Raw genomic sequence first — 22,060 nt, 5'->3', positions numbered from 1 at the left:
CAGTCTGAATGACCCTTGGGCTATCTCACCTCTCTAGAGGCTAGAGTTCAAGCACAACAGCCCTGAAGCCAGAGGCCTTAAAGCAGGGAGACCAGGGAGGGGAGGGGGCGGGGGGCACTGGGGGTAGGCCTGGGCCGCAGTGATCAGAGCCTCCTTTAAGACAAGGAGCCATTCAATTGAGGCAATATCTTTTCCCATAACCTGTATTTTTTACATCAATTTTCATCACTATAGTAGATTAAATAACCTCATGGATCTATTAAGAATGTACAACCAAAGAAGACACAACCCATTCTGGAAGCCAGCGCTTTAAACTGAGTCTGGGTAGCTGATACGCAGTGAAGGAAATCAGAGGACGCTTGGCTGCCACCTGGTGGGGCAAGGAGATGAAAAGGCCAGATAGAAATTTCTGGCCAAAAAACGGTGAGTCTCCTATAGAGGCGGTTGTGTGGGGCCTGTGACCCAGCTCGCCACACTTACCACCCCCCTCTTCGCTCTCCACCCTCCAATTCTTCACCACTGGAAAAAAATGGACTCAAAGCTATAGTTCATACAATTGAAGATTTATGTAAGTTACTTAAGTCACTTATTTTTCAACTGCACAATGCTGAAGCCAGTCTAAAAAAGAATCAAACACACCACTGCAAGTTAATTCAATGAGTTCCTTTTTTTTTTTTTTTAAACAGATTTGTACAGCAAAAAATTCCCAGATCACAGTCTCTACCCTACAGTCACCCGTCCAATGCACAGGAAGCCACACGGGCCCCAGCCACAGGAACCAAGGTCAGCAGCTGACTGCAGAATTGACTTCTACTTACAGGTGACATGTGGCTGGAAAAATCTTGAGTTCCCTTTGTTCTCCAGTGTATCTTGTACAAAATATTACATTTGTTTAAACACATATTTACAGAGTTTGCACAAATAGAAAACGGTTACAAATTACAACCAGGCTTGGATACCAGTTCCCCTCTCCACTGACCAAGGTCGGAGGTGTGATGACCATTTCATATTTACATTTGCAGTTTAAAAAGTCTGTGTTTAGAGACCTAGATGAAGTTTATAAAAACTGGTTAAAATGTCATCAATTCATGTATGTAAGCTGTACAAGTAGTGGACACCAATTAGTCCGTTCACGTCTTGCTCCCTGAAGAAAGATTGTGAAGTAGGAGAAACCCTCTCAAGCAAGCAACATACATCCCTGGCCTGTGTTGCCAGTTTGTTTGGTTTTTGCTGGGGAAGGATATAGAAGGAAGAAGAAGAGAATGGAACGGGGGAATAGGACAATCTGATTGAGACCGTTTCTATTCCTTTTGTTTTTTTTAAACAGCTGAGAACCAGGATCAGCCAGCTGGCCTGTTAAACACTATCCTTTGGCTTTGAGAAGAACCCACAGTTCCATCCTTTTCTCTCAGAGACGAAACGCTTCTCAATAGGAGTCAGTATGGAGGAAGAAAGGACTTTCTGGAGAGGACAATGTTTGTTATTCTGATGTTAATCTTTGACTTGAGTGCCAAGCCCAATTTCAACAGTGCAAAAAGACTCTCAGGAAGCAGCATGGGGAACCGGGGGTCAAAGGCTTGCGTAGTAGCTGTCTACCCACTGGGCAAGGCCTCGCTCCACCAGGGACCGGTTTATCAACACCACCTGGAAAAGAAAGTTCCCTTAAAGCTTTGTCCATGGCACCCTGGGGCCATCTCCCAAGCCAACTTGAGTTCTCCCCTCTCTGATCACCAATGCAGGCAACAGACGTACAAGAGTAACAGGGTAGACTGGGTGCGGTGGCTCACACCTGTAATCCCAGCACTATGGAAGGCTGAAGCAGGTGGATCGTCTGAGGTCAGGAGTTCGTGACCAGCCTGGCCAACATGGTGAAACCCCATCTCTAGGAAAAATACAAAATTAGCTGGGCATGGTGGCAGATGCCTGTAATCCCAGCTATTGAGGCCGAGGCAGAATCGCTTGAACTCCAGAGGAAGAGATTGCAGCAAGCAAAGATCATGCCATTGCACTTCAGCACTGGCAACAAGAGCAAGGCTCTGTCTCAAAAAAAAAGAGTAACAGGGTGGGGGACATGGCTTACTTATGCTCTAGCCAACAGGGACATTTAAGTGTTCTATTGCCTGCTGTGTCATGGGAATACACTTTTTTTTTTTTGAGGCGGGGTCTTTCCTTGTCACCCAGGCTGGAGTGCAGTGGTATAATCTTGGTTCACTGCAACCTCTGTCTTCCAGATTCAAGTGATTCTCCTGCCTCAGCCTCCCAAGCAGCTGGGATTACAGGTGTGTATCACTATACCCAGCCGATTTTTGTGTTTTCAGTGGAGATGGGGTTTTGCCATGTTGGCCAGGCTGGTCTCAAACTCCTGAACTCAAGTGATCTGCCCTCCTCAGCCTCCCAAAGTACTGAGATTACAGGCATGAGCCATCGCACCTGGCCAGGACAGGCTTTTTAATATGCTGAAGAAATTTAAGCTTTCATACCATAAGATGAAGGACAGAAAAACCCAACAGATGGAAAGTCCCAGAAGGTCTCACACAGGGTCTCTCCACCTCAGCACTACTGACATTTGGGGCCGGATATTTCTTTGCTGTGGGGGGCTGTCCTGAGTACTTTGAGATGTTTAGCGGCATCCCTGGCCTCTATGCACTAGAGGACACTGACATCACCACCCCCAATATGGATATCCAAAGTGTCCCCTGGGAGGTGCTGATCTATAGTCATAGCCTCTAACTCAAGAAGAAACAAATCCCAGAACCAGCTCCAAATCAATCCACTGCTTTGGGCCAGGAATGCAGAAGGAAAAGAAGGGCAGAACTTACTTCATCTCCAACCACACTCCACAGCTGAATCAGAGGAAGACCAGTTGGACTGTAACTTGTCACCTGAAGAAGAGGGGAAAAAGTATTGATATGGTTTTGTGTCCGCACTCAAATATCATCTTGAAGTGTAATTTCCATAATCCCCATGTGTCCAGGGAGACCTGGTGGGAGGTGATTGGATCATGGGGTGGCATTCCCATGCTGTTCTCGTGATAGTGAGTTCTCATGAGATCTGATGGTTTTATAAGTGTCTGACAGTTCCTCCTTCACATACTCAGTGTCTCTTGCCTGCTACCATGTAACCTGTGGCTCTTCCCTTTCTGCCATAATTGTAAGTTTCCTGAGGTCTCCCCAGGCCTGCAGAACTATGAGTCAATTAAATCTCTTTCCTTTATAGATAACCTAGTCTCGGGTATTTCTTTATAGCAATATGAGAACAGACTAATATCAAGTATTAGCTATTTCATGCACCTTTCATTAAATACTGTTGGTCAATCCAGGGCCAAGCCACAGGAGGAAGGAATTTAAAGGTCAGTTCCCAGGAACCTAGCCAACCTGCCTCCTGACACCCCCGCCACCCACACACCTGAGCCAGTAGTGCCGTATTCCCTGTCATCTCGCTCATGGCGGCATCTGCTTCCGGTGAAAAGTGGTCATCATCTTCAGGAGGAAAAGGAAAAGCGGCATTTAGACTCTCACTAAGGCAAGGCACCCTTGTCACATACACAAGTTTCAGGAACATTCCAAGTAGAATGCTTCAGATGCTGTGAGATTTGAGAACTGCACTGGGGAGATCCACCCATGTCAGGGACAGAGCTTAGGCCTCCATATGACTCCCCATGGATAAACTCAGGGCCGCTGCTGCATGCTGCCCACTGTAGTACAGACAACAGATGGACAGAAACGCTTGCCTTCACCACTACCACCACCAATACCGCCAGCAGCAGCAGCACCACCACCAACTCGGGTGCAGGCGGCAGAGAGCACGTAGTATGTGTTCTTCCACCAGATTAGTAACACCAAGCGCTATCCCCACTTTAAAGGAGAGAACACTCAGGCAAAGGTCGATTCCCGAAGGTCAACCAGCTCCCAAGTGGGAAGGTGGGAATGAAACCCAGGCAGTTGGCCACACAACTCAATAAGGGCAGCTACTCAGTGGGCAAGGCACTACGGCAGCATTCAGCTTTGCAGGATTACAGAAGTTACATAGAACAACATATCCAAGGCAAGCGGTGGCAAGGATGGGAGACGGGTTTATCAAGGAAGATCTGGGAAAATCTTATGAAGCAGCGTTTCAGCTGGGTCTGGACAGATTGCTTAGATGGACAGAAACAGAGACAAAGGAAAGGCAACAGCAATAAAAGAAGCAAAACAAAGATCTTGCCCTGGTGCTTCCTCTGACCTGACTCTAGCTAGACTGTAGAGTTTCTAATGCATGCAATGGCTTAAGCAAAAAGAAGATCTAAAGGGGCAAACCTGGGGAGGGAGTGGGATGGGATGAACTATCACCTACAAATAGAAAACTCCTAGCCACAAACAGCTGCCAATATCACTACCCTCTAGACGCCAGATCCTGGGTTTATGTAATTCTCACAGCCAGCATGAAAAACAGGTACCATTCCCATGTTCTGGGGTAAAAACTGAGGCTAAGTAATTTGGCCAAGATTTTGCCAATCCTCTTCCCTCTGTCAATGCTTTTGCAGTCTAAGACACCAGATAGGATGTCCCCACTGTGCCCCTATGGAGCTATGGCCTGGCTGAGCCGTTTCAGTAACCAGCACACCCTCAAACACCACGGCTAAGATTCTGGGTCTGGACCATGATCTGGAAAGTGCCTTTGTTGGACACCCCTCAATGTCTGAGGTCTGAGTACAGACTCCAGCAGTGGAACTCAAAGGCTGTTCCATGGATCAGCAGCACTGGTCTCCCCTGGGAACTTGACAGCAATGTAAAGTTCCTGGGCCTGAGCCCAGACCTATTCAATCAAAAACTCTCGAGTGGCAGCAACCTATGTTAGCATAAGTCCTCCAGGTGAGAACGGAGGCTCTAAGAGAGAAAGGCCTACTCTCAACAACTGTCCTTCACAATCCCCCCAAGACAGAGGCCCCAGCTGTTACCTGACAGGGGCATCACGCTGTCCAGAAGGACTTCTGCTCCCTGAAACGGCAGGGTGACAAAGTCAGACCTGGAAAGGCAAGAGAGGAACAAGTTTAACGTGGACATGACGGCTGACTCCACTCCAAGCCAGTATTTACCTTTGGACAGCGACACCTATAACCTAGGATGCAGCAGAGCAGAGAGTTTGTACTTCGCAGCAAGCCACGGCTCACAGCACACCCAAACACAGGCAGCCAGCCCTGCTGCAAATTTGCTGCAAAGCCCCACCTCAGAGGGACTTCCTACAGCAAATTCCTAAAAAGGAGCCCACTTCACATTTTTCCCTTTTTTTTTGGTTGTAGAGATGAGGTCGTGCTACAGTGCCCAGGCTGGTCTTGAACTCCTGGGCTCAAGCGACCTTCCCAAAGTGCTGGGACTATAGGCATAAGCCATCACACCTGGCCCAGCTTCACTTTTGAAGGATGATGGTGGGGATTCTTCCATAACATTGGCCTTCTAGCTCAGTTTGCCTGAGGCAAGTAATCGAGTTTGTTTGTATCAGACTCTGCTAAAACACAGGAGGCAGCAGGAGGGAAGAATTAACCCTCATCCAAGGCCTGGCACAACTGAGCCAGCCACGCAGAGATGGCACATCCCAGAATGATCAGGGCATAGGCCTGTCTGAGGCAGCTCCACTCACCTGATTTGCCGGAGCACGTCTACCTTCACCCTCTTATATCCGCCATAGTCCACATATCGAATCTCCACTTCGTTGGTCTCCTCATAGGAGGCAACCACTTGGGCTCGCCACCAGGCTCCATCCGCACCAGGGGCGGCACAGATGACCGTTACTGCAGGGCAGAGAGAGGAGTGTGTGGAACACCCGGTCCAGGGCAGGGCACCAAGGGCCACATAGCCGCTACCCACCTCCCTGCGTTACCTCTCAGAGGCCTGCACCTCTGCAGTGCAGGGGACAGGAACAGCAATGGGCCCCAAGCAAAGCCTCCCTGGAGCCCAAGACCAGCCGAGCGAAGAACCTGGATGTGAGAAGTTCAGCCTAACAAGTGTGCAGCCCCGAAGCCATCCAGACTGAAAAGCACTCAGCCTAGATCCATTACTCTGAACGTACTGGGACCCAAAAGGGACACAGATAAACAGGAATAAACCAAGGAAATACAGCACTCAGGAATGGGGCCAGGGCCAGCCTTACATTTAAGAAACCAAGTGCCGCAGATCTGAGGATCCTCGTACCTAGGGTCTGCTCCAGCCCACAAGTCAGATGGAGAGCTTGACCAGAAGGGGCCTCCTGGACCTAAACCCCTTTCTTCTAGCATTTGCCTCTAAAAGGGCTGAAAGCACCTGGGCAGCCACCCAGGATCAAGGGGTCACTAACCCACTGTGGGGAAAAGGCAGATGAGACCATGGCGTAAAGGTTCCCAGCAGCACCCCAACAGCTGCCCCAGGCTGGCCGGGATGAGAACCTGTGACATGGGCTGACTGTGCTGGGTCCTGACCCTTAGAGAGAGCCCCTGGCAGTTACCCCTTGGGCTCTGGTTCAGTCTTTACTGCTGGGTTAAGGCGACTTTAGAGAAGCTGATGAAAACTAAGTCCTTATCCTTCCAAAAGGAAAAAATATACACAAAAAGCTACAGATCACTTCAAAAGGCTTTCTAACGAACTGAGGGACCCCAACCTCCTCTGGTGAGGAATGGGTGATGTTCTGACATTCCATCCTAAGGGCAACAAAGGTAATAATGACAAAGGCTGGGCTCAGACCCCAGATCCTGCTCACAGAGGCAAGTCACTTTATTTCCAAGGCTCAGTTTTCTCATCTGTTAAATGGAGATGACTCAATCCACTGCATAGTCTTGCTGGACTTAGGGATTTTTTAATGATAACTGGTATATGCATCAGGTGCTTTATACGTAACACATACAGTATTCAACACTAATTCCTGGAGCAAGTGGGTATCACCTCCTTTAACAGATTAATAAATAGGTGGGAGAAACTATGACACTGGTTTTAAGGGGGAAAAAAAATAAATAGTAAGTGGCAGAGCTGGGATCTGAATCCCTGTGTCAAAACTCTACTCCAACACCCATCACTCCACCAGCCAGTGGACACCCCAGCTCTTCCTACCCAGGAAACCCACCCCAGCTCCATAACAATGTCAAGAATTCAGATATGCTGCTTCCATGAAGGATCCCAGAACAGCCTCCTCCTGATCAGGATCCAGGGCAGAACAGGCAACTCCAGGGCCCCCCTTTCCAGCCCCTCAGAGCACTGCTTACTTTCCACCGGCGTGGGCAAGGTGGGGATTCCCGGCTGAGAATAGCAGAGGTACATCTGCTGGTCGAGGCTGCGCAGAGCGTGGAAGGTAGGGTGTGTGTGCTGCTGCACAAACAGGTGTCCGGCGTTGACCTGGTTGACCACAATGACCTCCACAGTAATGCCATCAGGCAGCATGAGCTGTAGGGGGGTAAGGAGCAGCGGTCACTGAAATAATCCTTCTCATCTCATGTTTGAGTAAGTCCCGAGGCCCAAGGGCAAGTCTCTGGGCTGGCATATCTTTGAAAAGGGCAACTCAAAACAACATGGCACCCAGAAGGCAGAGGTTGAAGGACTACTTTGACAATACAAAGTGTTCGACACCCTGTGGTTGTGTCCTGCAATACCAAGAGCAGCCATTAGGGGCAGCCTCACCTCAGGACCAGGCAGAGAAGGTCTCAGATACTGGGAAACCAAGAAGCAACTGCGGAGGCAGCACTGGGCCTTGCACAGGCCTGGGGGCCGTGTCCACCTGCCAGTGTTGCCCTCCCTCCCCCTTTTGTTGCTGAATCTCTAAGACCCAGGAATGAGGTGGCCACTGAGAACAAGACTCCTGAAAATTAGTAGGCAGGCGTTCAGGCCTTTCAGCCAACTCCTGTGGACTGGCAGCTGACCCCAGGAGCCTGCAGTCTAACAGCATCTACACTGCCTTCCCAAGAGAAAGCAGTGACCTCAGGTCAGGTCCATGGTCAAGGTCTAGTAGCGTCTGCACCCTGTTTGCTCTCCCTTCTACTGCTTTATCCTCTGTTGTTCCAAGTCTTGATCCTATTCTCAACCTTCCATAGACACCCCCAATTCATTCCACTTTGGGACTTGGAATGCAGGTTTCCTCAGTGGTCAGACTCCATATTAAAGGTCCTAGAAGAGGCCACCACTATTCTCTAAAAGACTTGTCCTTAATACTGGCTCCCCAATGCCATGCTACAAGCAACATCTAAGGGCTCCAGACAGTCGGGCATCTATTCTACCTTCCAGCCAGGTGGTCACAAGGGGAACAGCTTCTGGCTAAGAGTCCTGGTCCCCTCCCCAGAGGTTCAGAGGTATCTGGAATCATCCCTCCAGTCCCACTGAGCCAAGCAGAGTACCAAGAAAGAAATCATCTGTACAAACCAATCTATTTTAAAAAAGAGAGTGAGGGGCTGGGCGCAGTGGCTTACACCTGTAATCCTGGCATTTTGGGAGGCCAAGGCAGGCAGATCACCTGAGGTCAGGAGTTCGAGACCAGCCTGGCCAACATGGTGAAACTATGTCTCTAATAAAAATACAAAACTTAGCCAGGTGTGGTAGTGCACGCCTATAATCCCAGCTACGCAGGAGGCTGGGGCAGGAAAATCGCTTGAACCTGGTAGGTGGAGGTTGCAGTGAGCCACGATTGTGCCACTGTACTCCAGCCTGGGTAAGGGTAAGACTGTGTCAAAAAAAAAAAAAAAAAAAAAAAAAGAGTTGGGTCCAGGACCAAGCCTCCTGGGAAGAAACTCTTGACTCAGGAGTAAAGCATAAAGTGGGGTTCAGCCCACTCTCAAATATCCACAGGAAAAAGACATCCCAATCCTCTCCCTCCAGCACAAGGGTCTTTGGAAAGGGGAAAATACAAAACTGAACAGCCTACCATCCTTAAAAAACCAATTAATAATAATAATAATAATAAAAGCCCAGGAGGGCAATTTCCTTGGAGAAGCACAGTCAGCCCATCTGTGTAAAATGCAGTCCATAGTCTTTGGCCCACAGAACTCTGTAATTATACTCTCAGTGAGAGGAGGCCCAACCGGGGCCAGAGGCATGCTGCAGGATATGGGTGAGAGCCCTGAGAGACCCTGCAGCCAGCAGCACACAGGGGCCCTGGAAACGGTAGCTCTTCCCTCTGCCAAACTCCTGGGGCAACCTCCAAAGAGTCACTGGACTTCTGGGCCTGGGGGGGAGTACTGACTCCTCTCTATAATTTAGGTACCTCCTGGGGTGGGGGAGAGGAAAGGGGAAGGAGATCCTTCACCAGGGCCACTGCTAAGGTCTGACTCAACCAGAAGAACGAACAAGCACTGTCCAAACCCATGATTCTACTCCCACCCAGGTCTCAGGTGCTGAACAGCAACCCTGGACACAGCCAATTTCCTGGCCGAACTACATCATCCTTTCTAAGCAAATGCCTAGAAAATGTAAAAGGTGCCCAGGCAGCAGAGCCAGGGAAAGTGGTCCTCCCATGTGGGGACCAAGAGGCCTCTGGTTTCCTATCAACACTGCCACCACCTAACCCTTGTCTCCAGAAAACAGGCCCATAGCAGAAGCAACCAGTGAAGGCCAGAGAGGAGAGGACACAGGCACATACATGCCCTTAGCCTTCTTGGCCTGAATCTGGCGCTCTTGTTTGGGGTGGATTTTGGGGAAAGAGGCAGGAAGTCCAGGAGCATGCTCACCCAGGACGTCATCGGCAGAGAAGGCAGCGCCAGCGAAGGCAATGGGGGAGCATAGATATTCGTGAGGTTCAGCTCCTTGAACTTCTTCCCAATCAAGGTCAGTGCTTTGTCTACATGATGCTGAGAGCCTAAGCAGGGGATGGGGCAGGACACACAATCACTGTAAGAGGAGAGTCACACACACCCTCACAAAAATTCAGCCACATACCCCACTCCACGGGACTGTGCATAGAGTTCATGCGCATCTTTGAGGTACCAAAACACTTAAGCTCTGCTTTAGGAAGAAAGGCATCTAAACCTTTCAAATGATACCTCTGCCATTATGGTCCATGCTTTCAATGCAACAGGAAGAGGCAGGCTGCTTGGAAAAGGCCAAAGGGGAATTGCACACAGGGTGTGCAATTTGAGAGGAGCCTTCATGGAGTGGTGGGCACTATGAACCCAGGTCCCCGGCCCCGCCCAACCAAGCACCCTTACTTCTCCTAGCCAAAGACCAGAATAGGGAGGGACCCGAGTCTCCTGTGGGCACCTGAACTGGGGGAAAGGCTGTAAGTAAGACACTCAATGCTCCCTTCCCTGGGATAAGAAGCAGGGTTTCCTACTCCAAAAGGACAACAATTGAAACTCAGATGCTATTGACTTCCACTTAATATTTTAGGGAAGAGGCAATACAAGCAGCAGATGCCACTGACCTTCTATGTGGCAGATCTGGACACTCTGGGTGTAAGGCAGGGTTGAGATGTAGATCTTGGCACCAGACGTTTGCTTCAGAAAACTCACATACCGCCCCTGCTTGCCTATTAGCCGACCGACTAAGTGCTTCCAGAAAGAGAAAGAGATGAGAGGGTTAATGGAAAACCAATTCCCTGGACACCCAAAGACCTACTTCTGTTTTACACAGATCATACTCAAACATATGAGCTGTTACCATGTCAGCATTTATTTTCCAGGACTATTCTAAGCACTTACATTTACTCATAGTACCTATGAAACAGATAACTTTACCACCATTCTGTAGATGGGGAAACAAGCCCAGAGAAGCTAAGGAACTACTTAAGGTCACACAGCTGCTAACCAAGCAGTCTGGCTCCAGGACCCAGCAGTCCCCACTTCATCCCAATAATGTGGCCCAGACCCAGAAAGCTACAAAGGCAGCAGTGTCTTCTGTAAAACCCGTGCTGAGAAGTTTCACCAGTACAAGATTTCTCGCACACCTTTCCCTCAAGTCTACTCAGATTCAAAGATAAAGGGGCTCCAAAGATTACAGGCGCAGTGGCTCACACCTGTAATCCCATCACTTTGGGAGGCCGAGGTGGGTGGATCACGAGGTCAGGAGTTCAAGACCAACCTGGCCAAAATGGTGAAACCCTGTCTCTACTAAAAACACAAAAAAATTAGCCGGGCATGGTGGCGGGCGCCTGTAATCTCAGCCACTCGGGAGGCTGAGGCAGAGAATTGCTTGAACCTGGGAGGCAGAGGTTGCAGTGAGCCGAGATTACGCCACTGCACTCCAGCCTGGGTGACAGAGTGAGACTCTATCTCAAAAAAAAAAAAAAAAAGAAAAAGAAAAAAGAAAACAGAAGGTCTAAAACCCTTTTTTTTTTTTTTTTTGAGATGAGCACGAGGCATGCAGAAATGCCCAGTGCGCCAGAGTTCAAGGCAGACAGAAGCAGCCAAACTCAGCCCGTAAGTAAGAGGAGCTCCCACACAACCCCCAACGACCCCTCCCAGCAGAGCTACTGGGGACATGGCTCCTTCCTCAGGCACAGCCTTTCTCATCATGCCCTTTGTAACCACTGAAGGAAAAGCAGGCAGGAGAGGTAATAGGGTCCCCCAGAGAGGAAAGTACCAAGAGAGCTTGCAACCCAGAGTGAAAACAGCCACTCTGACCCAGAGTTCAGACCAAGCCAAGTCTCCACCTGAGCACAGAGCTGAGGGCCCTGGGAGAATGTGGTCTGACAATTATTTCTGAGCCCCAGAGATAAACATCAAGATCAAGCTAATACATTGTAAGTTGTAACAGCAAGAAGTTCAAAACCAGCCGGGCACGGTGGCTCAAGCCTGTAATCCCAGCACTTTGGGAGGCCAAGGCGGGCGGATCACAAGGTCAAGAGATCAAGACCATCCTGGCCAACATGGTGAAACCCCGTCTCTACTAAAAAATACAAAAAATTAGCTGGGCGTGGTGGTGTGTGCCTGTAGTCCCAGCTACTTGGGAGGCTGAGGCAGGAGAATTGCTTGAACCCAGGAGGCGGAAGTTGCAGTGAGCCAAGATTGTGCCACTGCACTCCAGTCTGGCACCTGGCGATAAAGTGAGACTCTGTCTCAAAAACAAAGAAAAAAAAAGAAGCTCAAAATCACTTAAGCGCTCAGGAATGGGGGACTGATGAAGTAAACTGACATTCACACAATGAATAATGCAGTTAAAATTACATTTTCAAAGAATAACACATGAAAATTAAATTGTTAAAGTATTAATTAAAGCGACATAATCTCAGTTTTGTTTAAAAACCACAGGGTGCAAGATGAAAAGGAAATAGAAGTCTTTCACAGTCACTCTCAGGGGTAGGATTAGAGCTGATTTTTATTTTCTGCATATATTTCTATACTTTTCAAGTTCTCTAAAATATGGATCTATGCTTTGCTCAATTATAAAATATACTTTATATTGGAGCACTTGAGCAGAGCTCAGTGAAGGGATTCTGGCTGGCCCCCGTGGCCCTGATGTGTTTTTTTTCCAAATAGATCTGAGCCCCAGAATATCCAAGAACCACTCCCACGGGAGATACACAGGCCTGCGAATTTGAGAAGTACAAGAATAAGAAGCTCCTGGAGGCAGCTGGAGGAATTCCATGTTGCAGGAAGCTCTCTGAGCCTTCGCAAAGTGTAGTGTGTCCTTTCCCTGCAGCCTCTGGCTGACCCGGGGCCCCTTCTGGCTTACTGTCCCTCTCCCGGCCTCCTCCCCCAGGTCTAATGGCCCTGGCCCCAGGGAGCTTTGAGCTTACCACGAAACCAGCCTGGGGGACGCCGCCCCTACCTTTGGCACCTCGATCTCCCAGATGATGAGGTCGACCTTCTTAGGGTTGGAGCCTGCCTGGGCATTCTGGACGCTCTCAGTCTTCTTGAGACCACAACAGCTATCCACGGAATCCATGCTGTTCCTGTCAGAACCTGCAGGGGAGGGAGCAGCAGGCGTGCGCACACACAGGCCCCAGCTCAGAGCAGCCAGTAACCCAGAACTTCCCAAACTCACATTCCCGGAGGCCCTGCCCCACACCCGCTCCTCAAACTTGGCAGGTGACTGTCAACTTACAGTCTAGAAGGCCCAGAACAACCCCAATGAAAGGAGGACTGGGGGTGTCGATACACCTAATTTTAGCCTGTCACTTACAGTCCCACTTGCTAAATTGGCAGCCGCACCCAGCCACAGCTGCTGGAGCAGAGACACAAGTGGTGAACTGGGAAGACACAGACTATGCCCAGGGAAGGGGAGCCCATAGGGCAGAGGAGGAGACATGCTTGAGGTCCTCATGGTCCTAGGAGCCAGACCGATCACCACAAACACCCTGACACCCTATCCCAGCCCCTCAGACCAAGGGTCGGTCACCTGTCCCCAAGGCCCAGGTCACAGGTACTGGCCTTCAGCCAAGCAGAGCTAGACAAAGTCCTCAATAGCCTGCCTGAGGGCCCCATTCTTATATTCAGCAGGGACCTGCCCATTCCTCTGCTAGATGTGGACAAAAGAAAGTGTGCAATTCTAAACACTCTTCTGGCTCAAATAATCTCTTGGTCAAAAGACTGAGACAAAGCTCATGCCCAAGAAATCCCAATTGGAACAGGGTTCTGGTCCTGACTTGGGCTCAAGAGTATGCCAAAGGGACTGTCACAAAAAAGCAGGTCCAGACCAGCTTGAGAGAAGTGGCCCTGGCTTAAATATGGATGACTCAATCACCAGAAACAGATCACTACTGAGAGTCTGCCAATTAGTTTTCTACATGGTTTCTCCAAACCCTGGGCAGAATCCTTTGCCAAGCAACCCACATACTGGCTGCAGAGAACTAAGGCCCAAGAGATCCAGCTAAGGAAGAATCACCTTCAAAGTGACTTCCCCCCTCACACTAGGGGCTTAGAACAGGATTCATGCAGGGAAAAGTAGCCCTTCTGGGGGAAGACTGCTTGGCCAGCCTGCCGGAAGCACAGCAGACTGACGAAGGTTGGGGAAGGGGCCGGGACCTCTGCTTACTCACAGCCCTCAGCCTCTGTTCCACAGAATGGGACTGGCTAACACCTGCCATCCGGAGGGCTCCCAGCAGTGGCTCAGAATCACACCAGGGCTCTAGCAGGCTGCACTCAAAGGCCAGCTTCCAGCTCCCTCAGTGGGGTGGTCCTTGAACCCTTCTCAGCTTCAACTTCTTCACACACAAAGCAGGGCTGACGTGAGGGTGCACATGAGGCACCAACCTGGTGCTTGGCACCCACTGCGTGCTTGTGGACAGTATTATCTGACTTCTGCCCACCATCCTTAAACCGCCCTGCCCATCACCATGGCTAGGTTCGGGCCTAAACTCAGAAGACTTCAACAGGTCTAGGTAGCTACTACTATCCATCTAGCATTGGCAGGCAAGGCTGCAGGGCTTGTTAATTCAGCTGAGGGGCAATAAGCAAAGGGAAGCTCCTTCATTCTTAAATAAAATAAAAATCACCCATTTTAAGATGCAATATTTTAAGAAACATTTAAACATCCCTAGATTAGGATGCATCGTATAGTTATCTTGCCTTCTATAAGCATGACTGGCAGCACTTTTTCCTTTCCAAGGTACATAAAAACAGTAGTGTCTTAACAGCATCTTGGAGGTGACAAAATGTAGTGTGTGGTACAAACCAGATGCTGCTCAAAGTAGTAAAATTCCCAGTAAAGATTCCCAACTTTCCTGGAGCTGAAATGGGAGGGAATGGCTCTAGGACAGACAAGTCAGAGAGTGCCACTTGGGATATTCGTGGCCTCTCTCCATGAGATAAATGAAAACACCCCAGGGTAGCTGTAGAAGCAGGGCCAGGAGCTGCTGACTTGTAAGTTAGCAGTCTGAGCTGTCTATACTGGGCTCAGCACTCGAAAACCCCAGGACACCTTGTTATCAAAGGGCCCCGATTTCTCGGGGGTGGATCTGCAGCTACACAGAAAGAAAACGGCTGAGGTCTCTGCAAAGGTGACAGCAACAACTAAGGAAGCTCGAGCCTCCCACAAGTGTTCCAAGCTGCGGCCATTCTTTGGGCACTTACCCTGTAAGAGCTTCTGGAGAAGGAAAGCAGGTGAAGACACGGGAACAAGTACATGATTAAAAGGAAATAAACCATTCAAAACACTCACACCCATACTTGGCACTCAAGGGAAGTAAAGCTAAGGAGGCCTCTCCATTAAAACACACACACACACACACACACACACACACACACACACACACACACAGAGGGTAGTGTTTAAAAAAGAAAAAAACAAAGGGCTGGGTGCGGTGGCTCACACCTATAATCCTAGCACCTTGGGAGGCCAAGGGCGGAAGGATCACTTGAGCCCAGGAGTGCGAGGCCAGCCTGAGCAGCACAGAAGACTCCATCTCCACTAATATAATAACTTGAAAGAAAAGAAAAAAAGGCACACTAATGTTAATCAGTGAGCCCAACTTCAAGCTAGTTCCTTGGGAAGAGCTCACTGGGGAAGGTCACTGGCTGGGGAACCAAGTTACAGCTTCTGTGACTTTGGGCTTCAGGACAATCTAATTTCTCAGTTACCCACCAGCTCTACACTGTGCGCAGCTCTCTGCAGGTTGAGACAAAGAGCTGAACAGCACCATGACTTTGCTGCACAAGTAACACAAGGGAGAGGCAGACCGGCAGCCTTTCTCCAAGAAATGATCCCGAGACCCTCCTACCTCCTGAGTGATCTGCTTCTGCATCCACGGTCCATCCATCCTCAGCCCCCAAGTCTGACAACTCCTCTTTCAGCACCCCATTGCTGAAGGGCACAGTACTTTCTGGCAGTGGTGGGGTGACAGCTTTGTCCCTGGGACTTGAGCTGGTCTCTGTGCAAGAGTCTTCAATCCCTGAAGTGCTGAGAGAATCTGAGCAGTGTCCTGGGGAAGCCACCAAAGGGACATCTTGGCTACTGTCTGACATGCAGGTGACACAGGTGGCATCTTCCACCAGAATGCTCACCCCGTCCGGCGACTCTCCACCGGGGGTAGTCGGTGGCGGGCAAGGGGCCAGGGAGATGTGGTGTGCGGAATTCTTTGGCTTACTGTCCTTGGTGGGGCTGGACAGAAGGCTGTTCAGACAGCTCACGTAGGTCTTTGGTGGTGGTGAGCCCTCTGCCGGGAGGCCTGGTGACAGGAGGGCAGCATCCGACGGGGCAGCAGCTGCCTCTGCTGTGGCAGGCTCTGCAGTGTCTGGGCCCAAGACAGTTTTCTGGTGAATTAGGACACAGCTCTCTTCCTTCTGTCCTTGGAGTTGACTGGCTGAGGCCTGATGCACATGACCTGCAACCTCGCTCACCGCAGTGGCAAGCACCTGTTCGGTTGCTTCTGAGATCACTTGGGAGATTATCTGGAAGGCAGCCTGCTCAATCTTCTCATTTCTATCCAAGCTCTCCTCATTGCCCAGTTCTCCCTCAACATCTCTGTCCTGGACTTTGCCGTCAGTGACTGGGGGTGCTGGCACCTCATCGCCCTTCACCAGCTGTGTGTGAGCCAACTCGATGAGGCTACTTGGCAACTTCTCTACTACATACTCTTCCTTCTGCACCAGCTCCACCACCTGGGGTGGGCTGCTCTTCCCCTTCTCTTCTTCCCCTGCTAAAGGGGCAAGGCTGGGGGCCTTGCTGTTTTCCAATTCTAAGACATGCTCCCGAGACAACAGACCTTCTTCAAGCACATTTTCCCCCAACACAGCATCGCCGGTCCCTTCGGCCCCACCAGTCTCTCTTGCCCTCTCCCCAGAGCCATGCTTCTCTGCAGGGGCTGCGGGGTGTCCTGGCCGGCCCCTCCCTGGCACCCTGCTGAACGGGGACTCTTGCTTACACACCTCAGTTGCTTCGTGGGGGAATAGTAGACCCTTTGCAGATGAAAGGGGGCACTCTAGAGGAATTGACTTGGCTTCGCCACCTGTCAGGGCTAGCTCCAGCTTTGCACTGTCGTCTCTGTGTGTTCCTGGTCGCGATCTCATGTCTGTGGTGTTAGGAAGGCTGCCCGAGGACTCTGATTTTCGGCAAGGTGGGTGTGTCCGCAGCAATGCTGGGGGCTCTGCAGGCAGCTTGTTCAAGATGGATGGCTCCTTTTCTGGCAGCTGTGTGACACTGGGGGCTGTGGATGCTACTTCAGCATGGACATCTTCCATGGGGAGAGGTTTCCTGATGGCGGGGTCAGCCCTCAGCTGCACAGCACCAGCCTCCACCTGCTCATCATGGCTGCTGACGTGGCCTTTTTTACGAGAGAAAAACCACCACCAGCCGAGGAGCACCAGCATCCCAGGCAATGCCAAGGGGAAGAGCGAACGGAACTGGACTGCCATGCTGGAGGTCTGAAGTAATTACACCTGGGGAGAGCAGGAGAGTGGGGAAGAGGGATGTTATAGAGCCAGGTAAGAGGATACTGGTGACCACACATGCAAGACAGTCAACAGGGTAAGGCTGGAGCCATCTCCCCTACCTTCCCTGCCCTCCAGGAGGAGCATACCTCTCAGACTGTACCAGCCACCCTCTGTGTGAACCCCTGGGGTGAGTGGCCAGGAAGAGACATCTTCCCCTGCATGCTCCCCCAACTCATGCACCCTCTTGAAACAAACAAAGCATTCTGTTCCTTAACCCAAATCCCTCCCTTCCTCACTTCATGATGCCGAATTCTCCCTATGTTCCCCAAAGGGGCTGGCTCTGCCCAGTGTGGCTCCATTCTCTAAACTTGCAGAACATTTTTATCTATTAAGTGGCGTCTGAGCATTTCAAACCCCCATGGAATCCACATGTACATGGGTCCCTCACATCTTACCCACAGAATCATGAGTCAATGAAGTGGCACTCTGTCACTCAGCAATTAGAGATGGTGAGAACGAAGGAGGAATAAAATTTCAAATGGCTAAGGAGATGGGCGAGGGACCAACACAACACACTGCAGCATGAAGGTCCAGCTCAGACTTGGAAGACTGAAGTACAGGCGGTCCCTGATCTTCCATGGCTCAACTTACAATGTTTCAACTTTACAACGGTGTGAAAGCGATATCCATTCAGTGGAAACTACACTTTCAATTCTGGATTCTGATCTTTTCCTGAACTAGCCATATGCAATGCGACACTCTCTCACGATGCTAGCTCCCAGTTGGCCACTTGGTCACAAGGGTGCACAACTGGTACTCCGGAGTGGACTGTGTTGCTAGGTGGTTCTGCCCAACTGTGGAATAATGTGAGTGTTCTCCGCTCGTTTAAAGTAGGCGAGGCTAAATTATGGTGTGCATAGGTTGGGTGCATTCCATTCCATGTGTTTATTTTCGATTGATGATATTTTCAGCTTACAATGGGGTCTACCAGAATGTAACCCCACTGTAAGCCGAGGAGCATCTATGGTGTCATGGGGTCAGTGAGGGTGTCCTAAGACCCCACACTGTGTAGTCTGGACTTTAGCCTGTAGGCAACAGAGAACCAGCATAGGTATGCAAGGCATATACACCAAATGGTTTCCAGAAGGCAATTCTGGGAACAGGATGAAAAGTGTACAGAGGCCAGGTGCAGTGGCTCAGTTTGTAATCCCAGAACTTTGGGAGTCCAAGGCGGGCCAAACACCTGAGGTCAGGAGTTCAAGACCAGCCTGGGTAACACGGTGAAACGCCATCTCTACTAAAAATACAAAAATCAGAGTGGTGGCAGACGCCTGTAATCCCAGCTACTCAGGAGGCTGAGGGAGGAGAATCACTTGAACCCGAGAGGTGGAGGTCGCAGTGAGCCAAGATCACTACACTCCAGCCTGGGTGACAGAGCAAGACTCCATCTCAGAAGAAAAAAAGAAAAAGAAAAAGACAAGTATATCGAGCAGAAGGAACCTAGAAACCTAAGTCAGTTAGGTCTAAACAAGGAGAAATGGTAAGGGCCTAGAGGAAGGCAACAGACATGTAAAGGGGATAGAAAACTCAATTTTTCCTGATCTGTAAGATGGGGATACAGCTCTTAATGGATGGTTGGCATAAGGATAAGCTGAGATATAGAAAGTTCTTTGCAAAGCAGGGTTAATGCTCATTGAAGGTATATGACAGGCTTATTCTAGAACACTTAAACTCAATGCTTCCTATGCCAGCAAACTTTAAATCTCTCTGCCAATGTAATGTCTTTTTAAAACCGAAAGTCCTTAACTGACAAGCTGAATTACACCTTATTTGGGTTTTCTTTTAGAGATAACAAATGTACATGTTTTTACAACTCATATTGGTTTAATTGACTTATGTTAATGTTTTCTGGCAGAACCAGAGCATCAATACTTTTAAAAGCTCCCTGAGTGGTTGTAATTTCCAGCCAAGGCTGGGAGCCGCTACTCTAGGGCTCTGCTTCTGAAAGTGTGATTCATGTACGAGATCCTGAATATCAACCAGAGACCTTGCAGATACCTCAGTCTCACCTCAGACTTGCATTTTAACAAGACCCCTGGGGATTCAGAAGGGCCTTACAGTTTGTGAAGGAATGCTAGAAGGTGTCTTCCGCTCCTAAACTGATGAAGTGGGAGGGGGTGGTAGTGAGAAGGTCACCTTTGTTTGAAAGTCCCTATGTCTATAAATAAACTTTCTTGCTGATATTTGAAGCAGCAGCAATGCAGGGCTAGGCAGTGGTCAGGGGTAAGACTTTGTATCAATTCGTCAGGGAGGAAACTTAGACAATGCTACCATATTGCTTCAAATTCAAAAACAGAACCTTGCTAGATTCTTTCCCTTGTATCACTTAATCCTCAACCACCTGTTTGGAATATATTACTGTATATTTTTTTGAGACAGAGTCTCACTGTCGTTCAGGCTGGAGTACAGTGGTGTGATCTCAGCTCACCGCAACCTCCACCTCCAGGTTCAAGTGATTCTCCTGCCTCAGCCTCCAGAGTAGCTGGGTCTATAGGTGCCTGCTGCCACACCTAGCTAAGTTTTGTATTTTTAGTAGAGACTGGGTTTCGCCATATTGGCCAGGCTGGAACTCCCAACCTCAGGCGATCTGCCAGCCAGCCTCCAAAGTGCTGGGACAACAAACCACGCGCCCAAGCAAAGATATTAACTATTTTAAAGGTTAAAACAGCTCAAGGCATACAGCCAAGGGATGGGTACCTAAATTCTCTTCCACATTAAATCTGGAACCCATTATTCTAGAACTGTGGGGAAGGGGCATTACATTGGCCAAGGAAAGAGAAGTCTGTATTACCTTTCTGGAGAGCCTTATTAATAGCTCTTAAAAGCGCATAACCACATCCTACAATTCAGAAATCGCACACTTGGCATCTTTAAATTAAAAAAACAAAACCAAAACCACAACAAAGAAAAATCCACAAAGCCAAGTGCCTGTAACCCCAGCTCCTTGAGAGGCTGAGACAGGAGGATCGGTGGAGTCCAGAAGTTTGAGACCATCCTGGGCAACATAGGCTAGTCCCTTAAAAAAATTTTTTTCAAAACTTTTTTTTTTAGACCGTACCTCTGCATAGGTAAAGGTGCCCACTGAGGCATTATTTGAAACAAAATTGGGATTAACATAGCAGGAGAATCACTGCTAGGTAGATTGTGGAATCCATGTACATACCAATGTTACAGAAAGAAGTTGATCTCAAGTGCCGACAAGGAAAACAAAAAAGTACAGACCACGATGTGTGTGGAATGTCTATGTTCACATAATGCCATGGAAAAAACCTGGGAAGGACACACAAGCCATTCCGCTGTAGGAGAGGGGAAGTTTCTGTACACTGATCTTGTAACCTGCAACTTGCTGAACTCACTAATTCTAACCATTTAGAACTCCTTGGGATTTCTAACCCATAGATAAAGAGTCTTACTTCCTCCTTTTGAGAGGAGAGATGTTTAATTTCTTTCACAATGGTTCTCCAACTTGGCTTTACATTAGCATCATCTGGTAAGCCTTTTTTTTTTTTTTTTTTTTTTTTTTTTTGAGACGGAGTTTCGCTCTTCTTACCCAGGCTGGAGTGCAATGGCGCGATCTCGGCTCACCGCAACCTCTGCCTCAGCCTCCTGAGTAGCTGGGATTACAGGCACTCACCACCATGCCCAGCTAATTTTTTGCATTTTCAGTAGAGACGGGGTTTCACCGTGCTGACCAGGATGGTCTCGATCTCTTGACCTCGTGATCCACCCGCCTCGGCCTCCCAAAGTGCTGGGATTACAGGCTTGAGCCACCGCGCTCGGCTGGTAAGCCTTTAAAAGCCCGAGGCCAAGGCAGCACCCAGCCCCATTAAATCAGAATCTTCCAGCACCAGGGTTGTTTCTTTTTTTTTTTTTTTTTTTTTTAAACCCAGGTGATTACAATGTGCAGTCAAGTTCAAGAATCACTGCTCTGAGGCCAGGTGTGGTGGCTCATGCCCATAATCCCAGCACTTAGGGAGGCTGGGGTTGGGGGTGGTGGGGTGGGCAGCAAATCACTTGAGGCCAGGAGTTTGAGACCAGCCAGGGCAACATGTGAAACCCTGTCTCTAAAAAAAAGAAAAGAAAATTAGCTGGGTGGTATAGTCCCAGCGGTGCTTCAGAGGCTGAGGCAGGAGGATCACTTAAGCCCGGGATGTGGAAGCTGCAGCGAGCTGAGATCATGCCACTGTACTCGCTACAGAGTGAGACCCCATCCCAGAAAAAAAAGAAAGAATCGCTGCTCTCTAACAACCTGCACATACCCAGAAAAAGTAGTAATGATGGGAGATTTGCTTTTTATTTGCTTTGTCTTCAATGTCTTTCAAATAAAAGAGTAAAGATAGGGAAGTCTCTCTAAACCTATTCTGCTTTGGGGCCTACCCAATAAAATAATTTATTAAAAAAGAATAAGGACAATTTGAGACAGTAAAGTGTCTATGGGAAAGGCTGCACTGGATAGGGGACTGTGCCCAAGGTCTGCTGTCCAGAGATCAAGTCCTACCCAACAAGGCGCATGCCAGCAGGAAGTGGAGCTGAGGTCCAAACCCAGGTTTTCATCTGGTCAGTACATTTATTTATTTGAGACAGTTTCACTCTGTCGCCCAAACTGGAGTGTGGCTCAATCTCGGCTTATAGCAACCTCCTCCTCCCAGGTTCAAGTGATTCTCCCACCTCAGCCTCCTGAGTAGCTGGGATTACAAGCACACGCCACCAAGCCTGGCTAGTGTGTGTGTGTGTGTGTGTGTGTGTGTGTGTGTGTGTGTGTGTGTG

General features: G+C 49.3%; 1 protein-coding gene across 6 annotated transcripts in view; it reads right to left on the bottom strand.

Moving 5' to 3' along the window:
• Nucleotides 1–542: 542 nt before the first annotated feature.
• The window catches only part of AKAP1 (A-kinase anchoring protein 1), a 36,931-nt gene continuing 15,413 nt past the window's right edge, over nucleotides 543–22,060 (bottom strand). For all 6 annotated transcript variants that reach the window (XM_032280116.1, XM_032280114.1, XM_032280117.1 and 3 more), the window contains exons 2-11: nucleotides 15,583–17,239; nucleotides 12,693–12,826; nucleotides 10,348–10,474; nucleotides 9,656–9,783; nucleotides 7,208–7,385; nucleotides 5,617–5,767; nucleotides 4,937–5,004; nucleotides 3,406–3,479; nucleotides 2,820–2,882; nucleotides 543–1,644 (exon numbers count right to left, since the gene is read on the bottom strand). In XM_032280116.1, the coding sequence (XP_032136007.1) occupies nucleotides 1,570–1,644; nucleotides 2,820–2,882; nucleotides 3,406–3,479; nucleotides 4,937–5,004; nucleotides 5,617–5,767; nucleotides 7,208–7,385; nucleotides 9,656–9,783; nucleotides 10,348–10,474; nucleotides 12,693–12,826; nucleotides 15,583–17,215 (2,631 nt within the window). In that variant the 5' untranslated portion in view covers nucleotides 17,216–17,239 and the 3' untranslated portion in view covers nucleotides 543–1,569. The remainder of the gene's footprint in view (nucleotides 1,645–2,819; nucleotides 2,883–3,405; nucleotides 3,480–4,936; nucleotides 5,005–5,616; nucleotides 5,768–7,207; nucleotides 7,386–9,655; nucleotides 9,784–10,347; nucleotides 10,475–12,692; nucleotides 12,827–15,582; nucleotides 17,240–22,060) is intronic.

Source organism: Sapajus apella, unplaced genomic scaffold (genome assembly GCF_009761245.1).
Source record: "Sapajus apella isolate SASKATOON/1434 unplaced genomic scaffold, GSC_monkey_1.0 scaffold12, whole genome shotgun sequence".
NCBI classification, from domain to species: domain Eukaryota; kingdom Metazoa; phylum Chordata; class Mammalia; order Primates; family Cebidae; genus Sapajus; species Sapajus apella.
Note: the sequence above shows the minus strand (reverse complement) of the source record. Positions and strands in the feature narration are given on the sequence as shown.